At 32.9% G+C, this 17,800-nt stretch overlaps 1 protein-coding gene across 3 annotated transcripts; it reads left to right on the forward strand.

The window, feature by feature from the left end:
- The first annotated feature begins 3,122 nt into the window (after positions 1 to 3,122).
- Positions 3,123 to 17,391, forward strand: LOC123693615 (excitatory amino acid transporter). Of its 3 annotated transcripts, XM_045638797.1 has the most exons (10): positions 3,123 to 3,449; positions 8,839 to 8,994; positions 9,534 to 9,867; positions 9,936 to 10,073; positions 10,322 to 10,530; positions 11,365 to 11,536; positions 13,899 to 14,093; positions 15,021 to 15,155; positions 15,817 to 15,925; positions 16,379 to 17,391. In XM_045638797.1, exons 2-10 carry the CDS (start codon positions 8,856 to 8,858, stop codon positions 16,505 to 16,507), a joined length of 1,560 nt encoding a protein of 519 aa, XP_045494753.1. In that variant the 5' UTR covers positions 3,123 to 3,449; positions 8,839 to 8,855; the 3' UTR covers positions 16,508 to 17,391. The 3 variants fall into 3 exon arrangements, with proteins under 3 accessions (XP_045494753.1, XP_045494755.1, XP_045494752.1); XM_045638796.1 differs by lacking the exon at positions 3,123 to 3,449 and having other exon boundaries at positions 8,370 to 8,994; XM_045638799.1 differs by lacking the exons at positions 3,123 to 3,449; positions 13,899 to 14,093; positions 15,021 to 15,155; positions 15,817 to 15,925; positions 16,379 to 17,391 and adding an exon at positions 12,187 to 12,735 and having other exon boundaries at positions 8,361 to 8,994.
- Positions 17,392 to 17,800: the final 409 nt, after the last annotated feature.

The raw sequence follows: 17,800 nt of genomic DNA on the forward strand, positions 1-17,800 counted from the left end.
ATTTATTATTCTTCAAATTAATAATTTGAATCATATACCTAGTTACCCAACATATGGAAATTTGATTCTAATTTCAATTCTTAGTTAGCGAAGTAAAGTAAAAAAGGCAAAAAAGGATAACAGAGATTATGCTTCTTTTTCTAATTTGGTCCTTTTTTTTATTTAAAAATCCCTACAAATAGTATGTAAAGAAAGTATGACAAATTCCAATTTAGTAACTTACTAAATAGTAAGTATCAATGTCACTGATAATGAGTATGTAAGTAGTATTAGTTATCGAACGTGCAGCTTCCGTTTAAAATGATAATTTTTACCGCTTGACTCATCGAGGGGAATCATTGATTTTTTATTATTTAGTAAGTTTGTATTAAACAAATAGTTAATCCAACTAATATTATAAATGCGAAAGTTTGTGAGGATGTGTGTGTGTGTGTTTGTTACTCTTTCACGCAAATACTACTGAACCGATTACAATGAAATTTAGCACACATATAGAGGGTAACTTGGATAACACATAGGATAAGTTTCATTTCGGAAATCCCACGGGAACGGGAACTATGCGGGTTTTTCTTTCAAAACGCGGGCGAAACTGCGGGCGGAAAGCTAGTAATATAATAAAAACAAAAAACGTACCTAGGCGTAGTTCACGCGGATGAAATCGTTGGCAGAATTGTACAAAATAAATATATATAGATAGATTTTATTTCCTTACACGTGGAATTTATAAATATAATACAGTGGATTTCGGTTATAACGACGGCGGAGGGACCACTTTAATGTTGTCGCTATATCCGGAGGTCTCTATATCCGAAATAATAAAAAATCACGTACATTATGTATATATACATACGTAGTTATTTATATATACGTAGTTATTATATTATATTTAAGAAACGATGTTTACTCACTGGAAATTGATACGTAACTGATTCATAATTTTAACTTCATGCACGTGCTAAGTAATCCTACACAGAAACAAATCACTTGACCATCTGCGAATGTAAACAAAAGATTCTTATCCTTTGTTTACATTCCTACATAATACAAGCTTAATAGTTAAAGTTGATGAATGAGTCTTTGCGCCTTTGCCGACTCCGTCTCAATATCCACAATGAATTTCTAGGAATCTGTCCCAAATAGTTCATAAAAACAAGTCGTTATACCCGAATTAGGCGTTATATCCGGAGTCGCTATTGCCGAATGGATTTATACGAAAGTATGCTTCAAATTCTAGGGACGTAAGTTCGACGTCGCTATAACCGAAAGGTCGTTACAACCAAGGTCGTTATTAATGAAATCCACTGTATAATATTTATAAATTTATATTTACTTACACGTTGTTACAAAATAAGGATTAACAATAAATTACAGACTAGATCAACTAAGACTTTATTTCAATGAGACAATTTTCATTAATATGTACGGTCTATAATATTATATTTTTTAGTAAGAACGACGATACTTTTTTTTCGTATCTAGGTACCTACTAGACTTGAGACTTGATTGACTTGATATTAGTTATACAGATAATAATTAGTCATTGATGAGTTTTTTAATATTTTGACATAATATTGTTGTTTATTAATTATATTTTGATTAGTTTTTATCTATACATCTATACAAATATTATAAAGAGGAAAGGTTTGATTTTTTGTTTGTTTGTTTGTATGAATTGAATAGGCTCCGAAACTACTTGGCAGATTTGAAAAATTCTTTCACTGTTGGAAAGCTACATCATTTCTGAGTGACAAAGGCTATATTTCATTTTCAAAAAAAATAGGCATCCTTACTAAAATTACGATAACGTAATCCAAGGTGTGAAAAAAATATCAAAAAACTACCTTACATCGCGTGCGCTGCGAAAACTGTTGATGATAGAACAAAATGATATACTACATTTTTTTAGAACACACCATTGTCTACAAAAAATCAGCGGCAGCATATCTCTAACTATTACAGTCATGTCACAATAAGCGTTTTTTTATTGAAAAAAAGAAATTAAAATACCACCGCTACAAAAAGCTCTTTATTTGTACCTTGGTATTAACCCTTATCAAAATAAATGATGTATTATTTAATATTATATAATATTTTAATAGCCATAAATATTACACTGTTTTTAGCTTTGTTGATTCTACACGTTGGGAAATGTAATACTTATAATAAATGCGAAAGTTTGTGAGGATGGATGTACCTACTCACTCTTTCACGCAAATACTACTGAAGATTACATTGAAATTTAGTATACATATATAGAGGGTAACTTGGATAAACATATATGTATATCCCGAAAATCCCACAGGAACGGGAACTATGCGGGTTTTTTTAAACGCGGGCGAAGCCGCGGGCGGAATGCTAGTTTTTTATAATTCATAAACACTGTCGTAGAAGAGCCATCTATGATTATGCAGTAAAAGTAATGTAATGTTAACATTTTCATCATAGATGTTAGTATGAAGAAAAAATAATAGATGGCAGTGTAATCAATCACAGTTAACACATTATAAATAATAAATTTTATGTGTATAATATTATTATAGCACAGACTAATAATAATATACTACGTATACAAATTATAGTAATAACTGGGGTTATGTTGAATTGTTATATTTAAAAAAAAATACAAAAATTAAAATTATTTCTAATTTCAGTTTTTTTTATAACTTCGTAGTTAAATAAGCACCTTGGAAATTAAACTGAAAATCTGAAATCATAGTTTTTAAATTATATGCTTCTAAAAATCATATAAATAATAATTAACTACTAACTTAGTCACGATTTTTGCTTTTAGATAGGTAAATATTATACAATTAACCACAATAGATAAGACATGAGTTTAACTTTAATCGAAACGATGGAAAATTCTTGAAGAAAAAAAACCATGAAAATTCAAACAATAAAATAATACATTCAATAAACATATGTTCTTACAATTTAAATTTTAATAGAATATTAAAGTGTATTTTAGTCATGCTCATTTTTGAGCTATTGTTTCCGAATAATATAAATTTAAGTTCCAATATTTATTACGACCATACTTAACCCATAGCTGGTCCCTGTTCGAAAGTTCAATAAGTAATATTAACTGTGATGAAAATAGCCTTGCTTGCTTCAAGACGAAGTACAAGGCAGTCACGTGCGAGCATCCAATAAATCTGCATTGCATAGTTGTTAGTGATTTATTTTATTATCTTTAAATCAATAACCGGTCGTGAACTTTTATTACCTGTGCTGCAAATAAAAAAAATAAAATAAAGAAGTTTGTGCGATGCATAAGTGCCAGTTCGTTTGAAATTCGAATTTCGAATTTACATTTCGAAGAAAATTTTTTATCTGTGTGATGTGGTGTTTTGGCGGCAACGATCGATGGTGTATTTGTTGTTCTTGAAATTAAATTATTTATATCTTGTGGGATTTTGAAGACCGACCGAAAATTAAACGACTTATTGGTAAGTGAGAAATCATTATATTGATTTATTGAACATTCACGCGTTTACTTACACTTATTCATGTTTTCGCCATTTCATTAAAAAACCTTTTTCCTAGGTATTATGATTGAAGCTTGCAACTTCATAATATTTAAATAAGAATTTCGAATAAGAAAAGTTTAAGAGTATTGAGAAGATAGTGAATTTTAAACTTTCCTGTATCAAAACGTACCGTGTATCCGGACCTTTTAGTCAATTGATTATATTTCTCTGTTATTGTTGAATGTAGATAATAAAAAAAATGTATTATACTTATGTATAGCTAACCTGGCAAAAGTTCATAAAGTAGGTACCTACCTAGGTAGTATACGAACTTTTTCCGATCTATAAAAAAAACCCCAAAATCAACAAAACATGGGAATTTTAAACCTACTAATACCTTGATATATTGGTCCATGCTAATACGCATATAAAAGTAACATTGCTCATAATTCGATAGGTGTCTTTTGAAATAACACTATTATGTAAAATATACGTAACAATAATAATTGAATTATTGCCTACCCATGTCTCATATTTTAAAACCTACGTAGGTAGCTTAAAGCCTACTCAACAGCTTGGTATTAAGAACTAGAACATGGTGTTTGATATTATGTATCAAGAAATGTTTATATGGAAACCTTTGAAGCGCGAGGTTTATATTATTATACTAGTTTTAGCCCGCGGCTTTTTTATTCAAGCATTTCTATATCTCGCATGTAGGTACCTATGTTATCACAACTAATGTGTGATAACATATCACTATAAAGTTTCATAAAACACCGTGTAGTAATTCTAGGTAGTTTTTAACCGACTTCAAAAAAAAAGGAGGAGGTTATCAATTCGGCCGGTATATTTTTTCGTCTAAGAAACCAAATATTATTAAATTATGTACGTAAGTCCATACCTACTCACAAACTTACGCATTTATAATATTTGTAGGGCTAGCTTATGCCCGCGACTTCATGTAGTTTGTGATAGATATAAGAATTAGTTACTATGCATAAACTCACCTGTAAAAAGCAATCTGCTTACATTTCCTTATCATTAACAAAATCAAATCTTATTAATTAGGTACTTATACAACCATTACCTTCATATACATCTTGGTATTATCAATTTATATACCTAATATTATATACAGTGGTGGTCATATAATTAAGAACGCTGATACAAAGGGAAGATTTTTTCAGACTAAGATGCATAACTAATTTCATGTAATTATTTTTATTTTTCTCGATAAAGAAATACTTTTCCAACAAATCACTGTATTCATTAATGCATGTGATTAGCCTAAAAATTAATAGACAAACTTTTTACACTACTTCTAAACATAGTATTCCTATTTACTGGCTGGTCACGTAATTAAGAACGCTAAATAGTTTATACTTTTATTCATATTTGAATAGAGTTGTAGGTTACTGTTTGTATAATTTTGGCGCCATTAAGTGTTGCAAAATATTAAAAGTGATTGCTTCTTATTAAAAAAATGGGAAAAAATAAAAGTTGTCATAAATCTACTAGGGAAGTTATTATAAAACTTCGCAAGAAGAATTGGTCTTATAAAAAGATAGCCGACCATCTGCAATGTTCAAAACTATGGTTTTCCACGCCATAAGGCATTTTGATACGTATCAAACAACTTCGGATGTCCCACGTATGCCAAGACAGAGAAAAATAACTCATCGGGATGACCGAAACATCGTCCGTATGGCGAAACAAAATACTTTTAAAGGATCCAATGAGCTGAGAAAAGAATATTTCGGGGAAAATAACCCTTCAGCAATCTCAGCACGCACTATTCGAAGACGTTTGGTAGAAGAAATATTGTATGGTCGGATAGCAAGGAAAGTACCCATGTTGAAACTTTGCCACAGGCAAGCCCGGCCTAGGTTTACAAGAAAATATGAAAACTGGACTGTGTGACAGTGGAAAAATGTTCTTATCTCTGACGAAACGAAAATAAACAGAGTATTTTCCGATGGAAACCGTTATGTTCGACGTCCTCCGAATACAGATTTCGACCATAAGTACACGAAATTTACATTAAAGCAAGGTAGTGGAAATATGAAAATTTGGGGGTTCTTTCCTGGACATGGTGTTGGACCTGTAAAATTGATAGAAGGTAACATGGATCAATTTCAATACAAAAATATACTGGTAGAAACAATGTTACCTTATGCTGAAGAAGTTCTAACGGTTATTTGAACATTCCAGCATGACAATGATCCAAACCAAAGCACACTGCACACACTGTAAAGTAAATTCTAACAGCGCAGTCATTTTCTGTTTTGGACTGGCCAGCTAACAGCCCTGACCTAAGCCCAGTAGACAATTTGTGGTTTGAAGTAAAGAAAAAGGTTTCAAATACTTGTCGAAATTTAAGGGAGCTGCACGACGTTTTCTTAGAAGAATGAAACTCTATTTCTCTAGCAAAATGTCAAAAATTAATAGAGTCAATGCCACGCCGGTGTAAAGTAGAAATTAAAAGACGTGGACATTCTATTAAATATTAATTTTAGTTAAAAATGTATTTACTTGCTTTATAAATTTTTCGTGCAACGTATTATTGTAATTTTTTTAATTAAACTGTCATACAAAACAATTCCCGAGCAGATAAATAAATCGTTCTTAATTATTTGTCCAGCTTCACTATTATTTGAATGTGCTGCTTTGGTAAAAAAAATTAGTTTTGAAAAAAAATTGTTGGCGATTTTATTATTTATTCTTAAACTTAGTTGCTCTATTAATGTGGCTATTTTATGACATAACTAGTTGCTACTCAGAAGGTGCACATCTCTGTGTATGACATTATTTAAATAAAAATTTCTAGTACTTCAAATCGTTCTTAATTATATGACCACAACTATATATCTATTTGTATACTTAGATATTTCTCGTTTTATCTTTAAAAATTTATTATGGCCATTTTACTCATTAGGATCAGTACTTTCGATATCAGTTTAAAGTTTTTTTGATATCTGTAATAGTTACGGAATAATCGCCTGTGCACACTTAACGTTTATATCACCACGCTAAGACCAACAGGAGCGGAGCCACGCGGGTGAAACCGCGGAGCACAGCTAGTAATAAATAAAACAGAAGGCAATGAACGAAAATTATACATTTTCAACAGATCTGAGATTAAAAGAGCTGAATGCACATCCTTAAAAATATTAAACGTTGGATGGGTTGGAAGTAAATACCAGTTGAAAAAATAATTAACTAACCAAATGAAACTTATTGATTAATATTATGAAATATGATAAATAGTAAATGTACTTTGATCTTCTATTTGAATCGGAAGAGAATTCAAGTTAAATTTACCATTGACGGCACTAGGAAGAAGAGCCAATAATATAACGTAGATAACGACTAGGAAAATGTTGTATATGAACACGCGATTTCTAAATTTATTATTTATTTGAATAAATTATATAAAATATTGTAAGTATGATTCAAGAAAAATATCTGTAATAGTAAAATAAAACATGTAAACAGTAGAAACACAGTACAAGTCTCTGATCTGTACTGTGGTCATCAATCAACCCAAATACACAGTTTTGTTTTGACGTAGGTATAAGCTATATCTCCCTATATCCCGCTACAGTAGAACGTAAGTACATATATTTTCTAGATATTACCGGTTACTGAAAATTTACAACAAAACTTCGGCTGAGTCAAATGCGCTATCAATTCCAAATAGAGGTTATTTCTTTATTACAATCTTCGATAATAAATAACGATATACGAAGATTACAATATAATATTAATCTATAATTTTACATTAAAATGTCAGTACAATGACACCGTAAAATTACAATTTAAATGATAAAGAAAACAATATAGTAACAAGTGATAACAAGTAGGTAACCTATGTAATAACTAATTTGTTCCACCAAAGAGTCAAAACTGAAAACACAATAGACTGTATAAAATAGTCTGCAGCAGTATCCAGGCTATGCAATATGCAATATATTGTTACAACGTAACAAGAATTCTAATCTAATAATATACTACGTTTATTTTTAAAACACTATTGGCAACGTAAGGCCAAGATGATCAATGGCAGTGACATAACAATATTAGTGATATTAGAGCATTATTAAATTAATAATATTGAACACTTGTTAAAACTCAGACATGCACGTGGAAGAAGCGATCGACCGGCAACTGTCGGAATGATGAAAGCATTCAAAATAGGACGTGAAAACGGAATTACAATATTTTGAGACAGAATGATAAATTCGTGAATGTCGTATTGATGAGAGTCATACACTTAGTTATAAATCACTACATAGTATAAAACAAAGTCGCCCTATATGTCCCTATGTATGTAAATCTTTAAAACTACGCAACGGATAGTTTATTAGGTTTTAGATAAAGCGGGCGAAGCCGCGGGCGGAAAGCTAGTAATTATTAAAACAAACATAGATAAACTTACTAACCAAATCCCTACAGTCGGAAGAATTTGCGATGATTAAAGATTTTGCTGAACAAATATTGATTTAATGAAATGTCAAAGCCTCTGCATTTGTAGCTATTGAGTTTTTTTTATCATACTGCCAGTTTTATACATACTAAAATTTACATATTTATCTGTCTTTTTTGAAACAAAAGCGTAAGGAAAGCAAATGACTGCTAAAAATACTTCGATGTTTCCACTACCTTCACGATACTAGCTAAATTGTAGAATTACAGAATTCTATTGCATAAGGTCATATATACATATAGTTTTGTCACCCCAACCCAAACCATTGTCTCCGAAGTGCATTCATTGAAAGATATATAATACAGGAAAAAGACCATTATTTATAAGTATGTATAGGTCACGTTGCTATATGCGTAGTAACTGTACTGCGCATGTCACAATCAATTCTACGAAATGCTTCCTTAACGTTCCTTCAATGCATGTATTGCTTCTTGTAGTATGCGCTAAATGAAATCGTATGACCGATAATTTAATGTACTTCATCCATTGATGCTATTACAAAACAGTGAATGATTGAAGCGAAACATGCGCGCGCATATCAGTATGGCTTCTCGTTTGACACAAAAACAACAAAAGCCTCGGCTTTCAATTTAATATGAGACTTCGCGTTCAGGAGCGGCGCGAGCAAGTAAAGTGCTTACGACTGAATTGATATCAACAATAGGACTCGTAAAACGTATTAAAAGAAGTGACCAACCCATAAACATGCATATTTAAACCAAAATTTGTAACTAGCATTAGAACAAAAGAATTAACCATTTGTATCATATTCACCACTGCCATACAATTGGAATCAACGAAAGAGCCCAAATTAAGTCCAGCCATCTGGACTATAAAAGAAATTTTCACCTGTAATGGAGAAAGGTGACCGTATTTCAGAATATTTATTCGCAAAGATGGGCCCAGGTGATAGGGGGCCGAAGACTACGGAAGGCAGGACTGCGCCTGTCGAATACACGGGAATGAGGAAGTGGTTCATGGATAACACCTTACTGGTGGTAACGTTGGCTGGTGTTCTCAGTGGGATTGCTGTAGGTCAGTATTATTGATTAATAACAATGAGTGCAGTTTTATTGATGACAAAGGAATCTGAGTTTTGTGAAATAATAGGTACTTTCTGTGTCTAATATGACTTTACAACTAGAATTTTGATATTTTCTTTAAAATTTCAAGTATAAAAGAACGCATATAAACGTATAAATACCTGCTATTAAAAAAAATATTTAAAAATTAACGCAGTAACAATTTTTCACCCTAGTTAAATACGGTGCAAGGTCGCTGCAAGCTGATTATAAAATAAAATCACATCAATTAATGTAGCACAATTCCGTATTATGAAAACTTAGAAATGTATAATAATTGGCTTAACTGAATTGCATTGAAGATCAAAAGCCTTTTTAATAATAAAATATTTGATAATGTGATTTATAAACACTTTAAAGATTAAGAGGAATGCGACATTTTTTCTTTTGTGTCATATTATAACATCGTAGTAAAGTGAACTTCTTTTGTTCTGTTTGATCTTTGCTATCCTTCAAAATAAATTTCATATTGCAAATATTTTTCATTTCCAGGATTTGGTCTTCGACCGTATCACTTGGGCCAAGATGCCCACATGATTATTTCGTATCCCGGAGAGTTATTTATGAGGCTCCTCAAATTAATGATTTTACCATTAATTATAGCGAGCTTGATCGCTGGCTCTGCAAGCCTTAATGCTAAGATGAGTGGTAAAATAGCTTTACGGACGTTGTCGTATTTTGTTTTGACGTCAATGTTTAACGCATTCCTTGGTATACTACTGGCTGTGCTTATTCATCCAGGCGAATCTGATTTGAAGGAGAATAATGGACGAATAGTTCAGAATCGGGATCATAATATATTGGACAGTCTTCTGGATATTGGCCGGTATGTTCTTCACATAAAGCATCATCGTTCTATTTAACAGAGTTTACCAAAATGTGTTTTTGTTTTAGAAATATCTTCCCAGATAATATAGTGCAAGCAGCATTCCAACAAGCTCACACAGTATATGTAGAACCTCAATCGTTCTTTGCGAACAATGCAACGGAAAATGATACGGAACGAGTTTTAGTTCGAGTAGTGCAATATAGGTAAGATTGATTTTACGTCTGAATTTCTACTTCAGTTTAAGTATTCTGGCTAATGGTGTGTTTGAAAAAATTATTTGTATACCATGCTTTTAAAGTTAAACACATGACAATTAAATATTTCTGAACTAATCTTATGGTGCATTCAGTAGGTATGTAATTTCTCAAGATAATGGATACCTTATTAAATTTAATTAGTTCTATAATGAAAAAAAGCCTTCGATATAATTTATGTTTTTGTCAATTTTTAGGTCGGGAACAAATACTCTAGGATTAGTTTTCTTCTGTTTAGTGTTTGGTAGTTTGTTAGGTACTCTGGGACCAAAAGGGCAGGTTGTGATCGATTTCTTTCAAGCAATATTCGAAGTGATAATGAAAATGGTGACCGGTGTCATGTGGTTCACACCGGTCGGAGTCAGCAGTGTGATCGCTGGAAAGATTCTTGGTGTTGATGATGTAGGTCAGTATGTAAATCTTGTTATAAATGGTCCCTTGAAAATCGTATAATTGAATTAAATTAGTTGGAAGAAGATCAGTAAAACCACAACTGAACCCTTTATAAACGGTTTTAAAGTATTTATTGGTTGACATTTTTAAAGCATTCTTCATTTGTCCAAATAGTTAAAAACAAAAGACACTATAAAAATACGACATTTACGTACTTAGTCATTTAAAAAATGGTTACCATGCTTATAAATAATGCACAATTACGAGAGCATAAACTGTATATAAAACATAGGTCCATAAATTAATAGTAATCAGCATATCGATCTTCAAATCAATATCAATGAATATTTAATAACCAGGCAATCACCCTACAGTGAAACAATAACCATCAATGTATTTTAATTTAAAGTGGACTTCAAATTCCTTGGGTTATAATATTTAGGGCCGATTTTTCAATCCTTGGTTAAAATTTATCCGTCCAATAAAGTATTACACGAAAATTTTAAAATGTCGACTGTAAACTGTCAAATACGGACAATTAGAATACATTTTTAAAATGGTAGTTTAATAAGTTATTCGATGAATAAGTTTTAACCAACGATTGAAAAATCAGCCCTTAAGGTCTTACAGTCGGTTTCTGAATTAAGTATTTGACGTTATAAATGTCTCAAACTATGCTAAATACTGGTTAAATATTATTTTAGTGTAAGTGACTGCATAGTGCATAAGCTTTCACAAAACTTAATCCAATCAATTCTCAATTAAGAAACCAGCCGATATACGAATACGACCTTCTAACAATTATTATTTTGTTAATACATATTAAATTTATATTTTCCTCTTTCAGCTCAAGTGATGTCCCAATTAGCCTGGTTCATAGCTACAGTAGCTATAGGGGTATTTCTCTATCAGCTTATTGTAATGCAGTTGTTATATTTTCTGTTTCTAAAACGGAATCCATACAAGTTCTATTGGGGATTATCACATGCTATGCTCACGGCTTCGGCTACTGCGTCTACGTGAGTTCATTTTTCTTAGAAAACCTTTATAGTGTCTAAACTTTTAATGGAATTATAGAAAATAGAAAAGTGTGAATTATGAGGAATTTACTTCATTTGCTATTTTTTTATTTTGTAATTGTTTTTTAATAGTCAAATAGAGTAACGACTTCGATTTTCTTAAATATTATTAAGGTACGAATTGTGTAACTATCGACTTTTTGATCAGAATTTCACAAAATAATTAAAATGTAAATTTGTCGGAGATATCAAGCAATTATTTCATGTATCAATAACATTTTTTCATTATCATTTTAATTACTTCATACTATTTAAATGTAATTTGACTGCATTTCCATATTAATGATTTTGGATAAAATTGGATTTTTTTTTGAGTCTAAATATAACATTCTCAATTAAGATAATTATTTTACTAATTAAGTATCATTGGTCGTATTGTTTTCTACCTAGTAAATAATTCTTTAAAATTCTTCCTAGCGCGCGGCATTTATTAAATCAGTCTCATTATTATTACCTGTATTACTATCACATTCGAGAGGAATGTTCCTCGCGGAACACTTCGTGCTGCAACATTATCAGTCTCATTGTTCATATTGTCTAAGTACATTACTGTCAAATGTTCCAAACTCCGTCATCATGTCGGTTTGTAGTGCAGCGGCGTTGCCAATAACGTTCCGCGCTATGGATGGGCCGCTGCACATTGACCCGCGGATTAAGGTACAAGTCAGAGACGGGCCGCAGACCGCAAACTGCAACAGCAAACTGCAAGCGACAGCACTTGTTTCTATGAACATCTATGAAATTGATTCCAAGCGCGGCAACACTGCTGCCTGCAGACGCAACGCGCAGCGTGCGGCCGCGGCGCGCAGCGACCGCAGACTGCAGTATGCAAATGCCAATTATTGCCATGGCAACTATTTGTTTATTTATATTTTAATTGGTGAATTCTTATGACTTTTGCGTTCTGTGCATTGTGCAGCCACGGCATGCAGCCGCAGTTGGAATAGCGACCGCAGGCAGCATTGCGGTAACCGCAGCCGGTAGCCACAGTGTCGCCTGCGGTTGCGGTCTGCGGCCCGTCTCGGACTTGTACCTTTACGCGCTTCGTGTTGCCCATCGGCTGCAACATTAACATTAACATTCTATATTAGATCAGTCTCATTGTTCATATTGTCTATATTACTATCAAATGTTCCAAACTCCGTCATCATGTCGGTTTGTAGTGCAGCGGCGTTGCCAATAACGTTCCGCGCTATGGAAGGGCCGCTGCACATCGACCCGCGGATCACGCGCTTCGTGCTGCCCATCGGGTGCAACATTAACATGAACATTCTATATTAGATCAGTCTCATTGTTCATTTGTCTACATTACTGTCAAATGTTCCAAACTCCGTCAACATGTCGGTTTGTAGTGCAGCGGCGTTGCCAATAACGTTCCGCGCTATGGAAGGGCCGCTGCACATCGACCCGCGGATCACGCGCTTCGTGCTGCCCATCGGGTGCAACATTAACATGAACATTCTATATTAGATCAGTCTCATTGTTCATATTGTCTACATTACTGTCAAATGTTCCAAACTCCGTCAACATGTCGGTTTGTAGTGCAGCGGCGTTGCCAATAACGTTCCGCGCTATGGAAGGGCCGCTGCACATCGACCCGCGGATCACGCGCTTCGTGCTGCCCATCGGGTGCAACATTAACATGAACATTCTATATTAGATCAGTCTCATTGTTCATATTGTCTACATTACTGTCAAATGTTCCAAACTCCGTCAACATGTCGGTTTGTAGTGCAGCGGCGTTGCCAATAACGTTCCGCGCTATGGAAGGGCCGCTGCACATCGACCCGCGGATCACGCGCTTCGTGCTGCCCATCGGGTGCAACATTAACATGAACATTCTATATTAGATCAGTCTCATTGTTCATATTGTCTACATTACTGTCAAATGTTCCAAACTCCGTCACCATGTCGGTTTGTAGTGCAGCGGCGTTGCCAATAACGTTCCGCGCTATGGAAGGGCCGCTGCACATCGACCCGCGGATCACACGCTTCGTGCTGCCCATCGGGTGCAACATTAATATGAACATTCTATATTAGATCAATCTCATTGTTCATATTGTCTACATTACTGTCAAATGTTCCAAACTCCGTCAACATGTCGGTTTGTAGTGCAGCGGCGTTGCCAATAACGTTCCGCGCTATGGAAGGGCCGCTGCACATCGACCCGCGGATCACACGCTTCGTGCTGCCCATCGGGTGCAACATTAATATGAACATTCTATATTAGATCAATCTCATTGTTCATATTGTCTACATTACTGTCAAATGTTCCAAACTCCGTCAACATGTCGGTTTGTAGTGCAGCGGCGTTGCCAATAACGTTCCGCGCTATGGAAGGGCCGCTGCACATCGACCCGCGGATTACGCGCTTCGTGCTGCCCATCGGGTGCAACATTAACATGGATGGTACAGCGCTGTTCCTGGCTGTGGCCAGTGTGTTTATATGCCAGATGAACGGCATGCATCTAGGATTTGCTCAGCTGGCGACTATTTTGTAAGTATTTCTTATAATAATTATAAGAGTAAAAATCTATCACGTTTATTTATATTAATATCTCCATATATATATTTTTCTATTTTTACATCACAGATGCCCTTGGGAATATAAAAGAGTAATTACTAATCAATTTAAAGTAGTTTTACGTTATCTATTGGTAATTGACTGTTTTTCTATGTCAATGTAATTAGGTATATGTTCTTCCAATTGTTTCTTTTTTTTGTGCAGACAGTCTTAATGATAATTTATTGATAAGAATACAAGTTTTGTTTTCGAAAACACATTTAATCTTTGTTAATAAATAATCATCGTTCCATCGCATTATTTATATAAATACTTATTAATAAATAGAACATCTTTGTATTATTTTCAACGTATTTGTTTAGATATGGTTAGAAATTTTTCTGTTTATTTGTTTCTTTTGATTGTATCTTTGTTTGTTTGTAACTGCGTCAATCACGTAAAAACCACTTGACAGAATCTGACAAAATTTAACATGGAGATATATTTTAATTTCCAGTCTAACTAACATCAACAACAGACTCAGTATCGCCAGCATCACTACCATCAGTGACAATTTTTTCTTTGCTTCATTTCTCAATTTCTACATTTTTTATTAATTATTATTTGTAACGATTAATTTGTATTCGATGTTTCTATTTTAACTTTAACAGCCGTGTCTGTATCATCAACGATAATTTCTGCTATTGTATTTTTCTTTGACTCAGTTACATAACATGTAATTTATAATTTTAATCGATGTTTCTAGACATCAAGAGCACTATCATTATTATCAGTGTCATCAGCGGCATGAGTTCTTCAATTCATTTCTCTTTTAAATTTTTTAGGTTAACTGAACTAATCAAATTTATTTTTTACAAATCGTCGTCATTTTTATGGCTTTTAATATGTCGATGTTTCTAGCCTAACATCAACAGCGGCATCCGTATCATCCGCGTCAGTACCGTCAGCAGCGATGGTGTTATTACTGGTTGTGTTGGCGGCGGTCGATGCTCCAGCACATGATGTGTCACTGCTGTTCGCTGTTGATTGGCTTGTGTTAGTTCTTTGTATTTTTGAGGAAAAGTAAAATTTAATGTGTGGCAAATGGTAAACTAAAAAGCGGATCAAATCCCACGTTATGACCTTGTTTGAGTGAAAATAATTTTTAAAAATGATTGTCATTTGCATACAATCTACGAGGTTTAATCCTGCCTTAGTCCAATGTTTCAAAGTTGATCCAATATTCAGGAATTGCATTAAAGACTTTGCATAAAAACAATAAACGTGTAACTTTTTGCTACTTTAATTAAATGTCAGTTATTTTTTTTTTATCAAGATCGGTTAAATCGTTTAGTCCATTGAAATGTTACATTTTTAAGCCTAACCTTGTGTTTTTTAGAGGACGCAATTTTATTTTTTTGATGTGTAGGTTTTTTTGAAAAATAGTACTCACTTCACTTCGCAGCGCTGTAAGACCTTAGCTCTTTACTCGGTAAAAACGGTCTGGTCATAGCTTCAAACTGCCCCCCCCCCCCTACACATCAAGAAAATAAAATTGCGTCCTCTAAAAAATGCGACCCCAAATGTAACTTTTCAATGGACTAGTTTCCTATTGATAATGATGGCACGACATTTAAGATATTATTTTTTTTATCTAGTGCCATTTAATTAATGACCACAATACATAAATCTATTAATAAATAATTATACCTTCCAGGGATAGGATCAGAACAACAAACAACATGCTAGGCGATTGCTACGCGGCAGCCATTGTGGAGCACATGTCCAAACATGAGCTGATGGCTTGTGATGCTGTTGCTTCTATGGTAAGATTTTTTTTATTTATAGCTATTATTAGCATGATTTTAACTGTCAGTAGATAATTATTCATATTGTTCTGTATTTTTATAATAGAGCTAAATACTTTTTTAAACGTAATTTGTTGTTGCTTTTGTAATGATCCTCATATAATTTTCACTATTTAATATTTCCCGTTTCTATAGACATAGATTATGTTAAAACATTTTATTGGTATATGAAGGATTTGTGAGTTTTCTCTTGTTAACTGAACCGATACGTGTAAAATCTGCCCATAATAGTTATTCTATTTTAAATGAAGAACTGTCTCAATTCGCCTTTTTTTCTTATAAATCAATAATTACGTAAGTTGTTGACAAAAAAGGGGAAATTGAAAAAAGGGGAATGTACACATAAATTCATGTACATGAATTTATCAAAAGAAAATAGAATAAACTAGTCGTTAATTTAATTTATTTCAGGAGCCAGTAGCAACAAATGGCACCCTACCAACGACCACCACAGATTTAGACATAGTGTCTTGTAAGAAATCCCTCGGTTCTGACGACATTGTTATCGACATGCATTTAAACAATATCACCAAGAGTTAGTTGTGTAGTTGTGTAGCAGGTTATATCGTTTTAGGGTTCAGTAGTAAATGCTGATGAGAAGTTATAAATTTTTGATGAAAAAATCATGAAAAATGTAAAGAACAGTGGTTATTGTTTCATCGTAATTGTTAATATCGTAAAAAAATTTGCTGGGATTTTTTTGAGCGATATCATTATTTTTTGTTTGATTTGTATTGTCGATGTTTTCAAATTACGTAAAATTTAAAATAAATGACCACGTTACCTATTATTGTTCAAAAATTTAATACATGTCATTTTTTTCTATATGGAATTTCGTGGTAAAATGTAAAAAACATCTTGACGTAAAAAATATCAGTTTCATCATGTGCGGTATCAATTTTATTGCGTTTTATTTGTTCCTGTCCTCATGTAAGACCTATCCCCTTCACTGAGCGGAAATCTCCTTTTATATCTTTGAGAAGACATTTTATAAATTGATTCAATTATTTATGTTTTATATTCAACACACGTGCGAGTTCCCACTATAAAATTCTATGATTATTTACTATACAATCACACAATGTTTTTAAAAAAAAATACCTAATAGAAAAGGTAAGTAGGTATTGAGAAATATATAATTGTTCCTAATTTGTAGACGAGGAAAATATAATACTATTTTTAATTATAAACGTTTATGTTATTAATTATTTATTTATATCTGTTATTCTTATCAAATCTTATCAAATAATAATATCATCCTCCATTAAAAATATTTATGTAACTATATCATTTTGGCAAATTTTTATAACTTCTCATTGGTTTCACTAAATTATTAAGTATGGAGCAAATATTTAAATTGTTATATATTTATGAGTAAATGCGCAGATCATTTGCCTATTGTAAAATTATAAGTATATTGGAACGAAGTTACTTAACGCGCGTTGTGAAAGGGGGAAAAAGAAGACGGAAAAAATTCTTAGGTACGAAAAATTGTCACGACACTTTTTGCTAGAGTTGTGCGGCGTGCGGCGTGCGCGTGGTTCTCTGTCAGTCTCTCTCTAACTTGATACTTCGTTCCATCTCAAGTTTTTTATTTTTTATAAATTTTACATTACAGTGTTATTTTTTTATTACATATATAATATTTATTGTATAATGGGTTTAGTTTAGCGGGAGGTAATTTTTTGGACTAGATTAATTTGTTATTAATTATTATATCCGTATCCATTTTATAATCCCCACTTTTTTTAATAATTTCCGCTTAGAGTTGTGACTTATCTAACAATTTAAATATTTATCTGTTTGCATATCTATCATAACAAAAACGGTGGG

This window comes from Colias croceus, chromosome 8 (assembly GCF_905220415.1).
Source record: "Colias croceus chromosome 8, ilColCroc2.1".
NCBI lineage: Eukaryota > Metazoa > Arthropoda > Insecta > Lepidoptera > Pieridae > Colias > Colias croceus.

Excerpts from the sequence above, each read along its gene's own strand:
- LOC123693615 (XM_045638796.1), top strand. The coding sequence starts at position 8,814 with ATGGAGAAAGGTGACCGTATTTCAGAATATTTATTCGCAAAGATGGGC. Across the intron at positions 9,868-9,935 it reads AGTCTTCTGGATATTGGCCG|AAATATCTTCCCAGATAATA; the intron begins GTATGTTCTTCA and ends TTTTTGTTTTAG. Across the intron at positions 15,926-16,378 it reads GTGATGCTGTTGCTTCTATG|GAGCCAGTAGCAACAAATGG; the intron begins GTAAGATTTTTT and ends AATTTATTTCAG.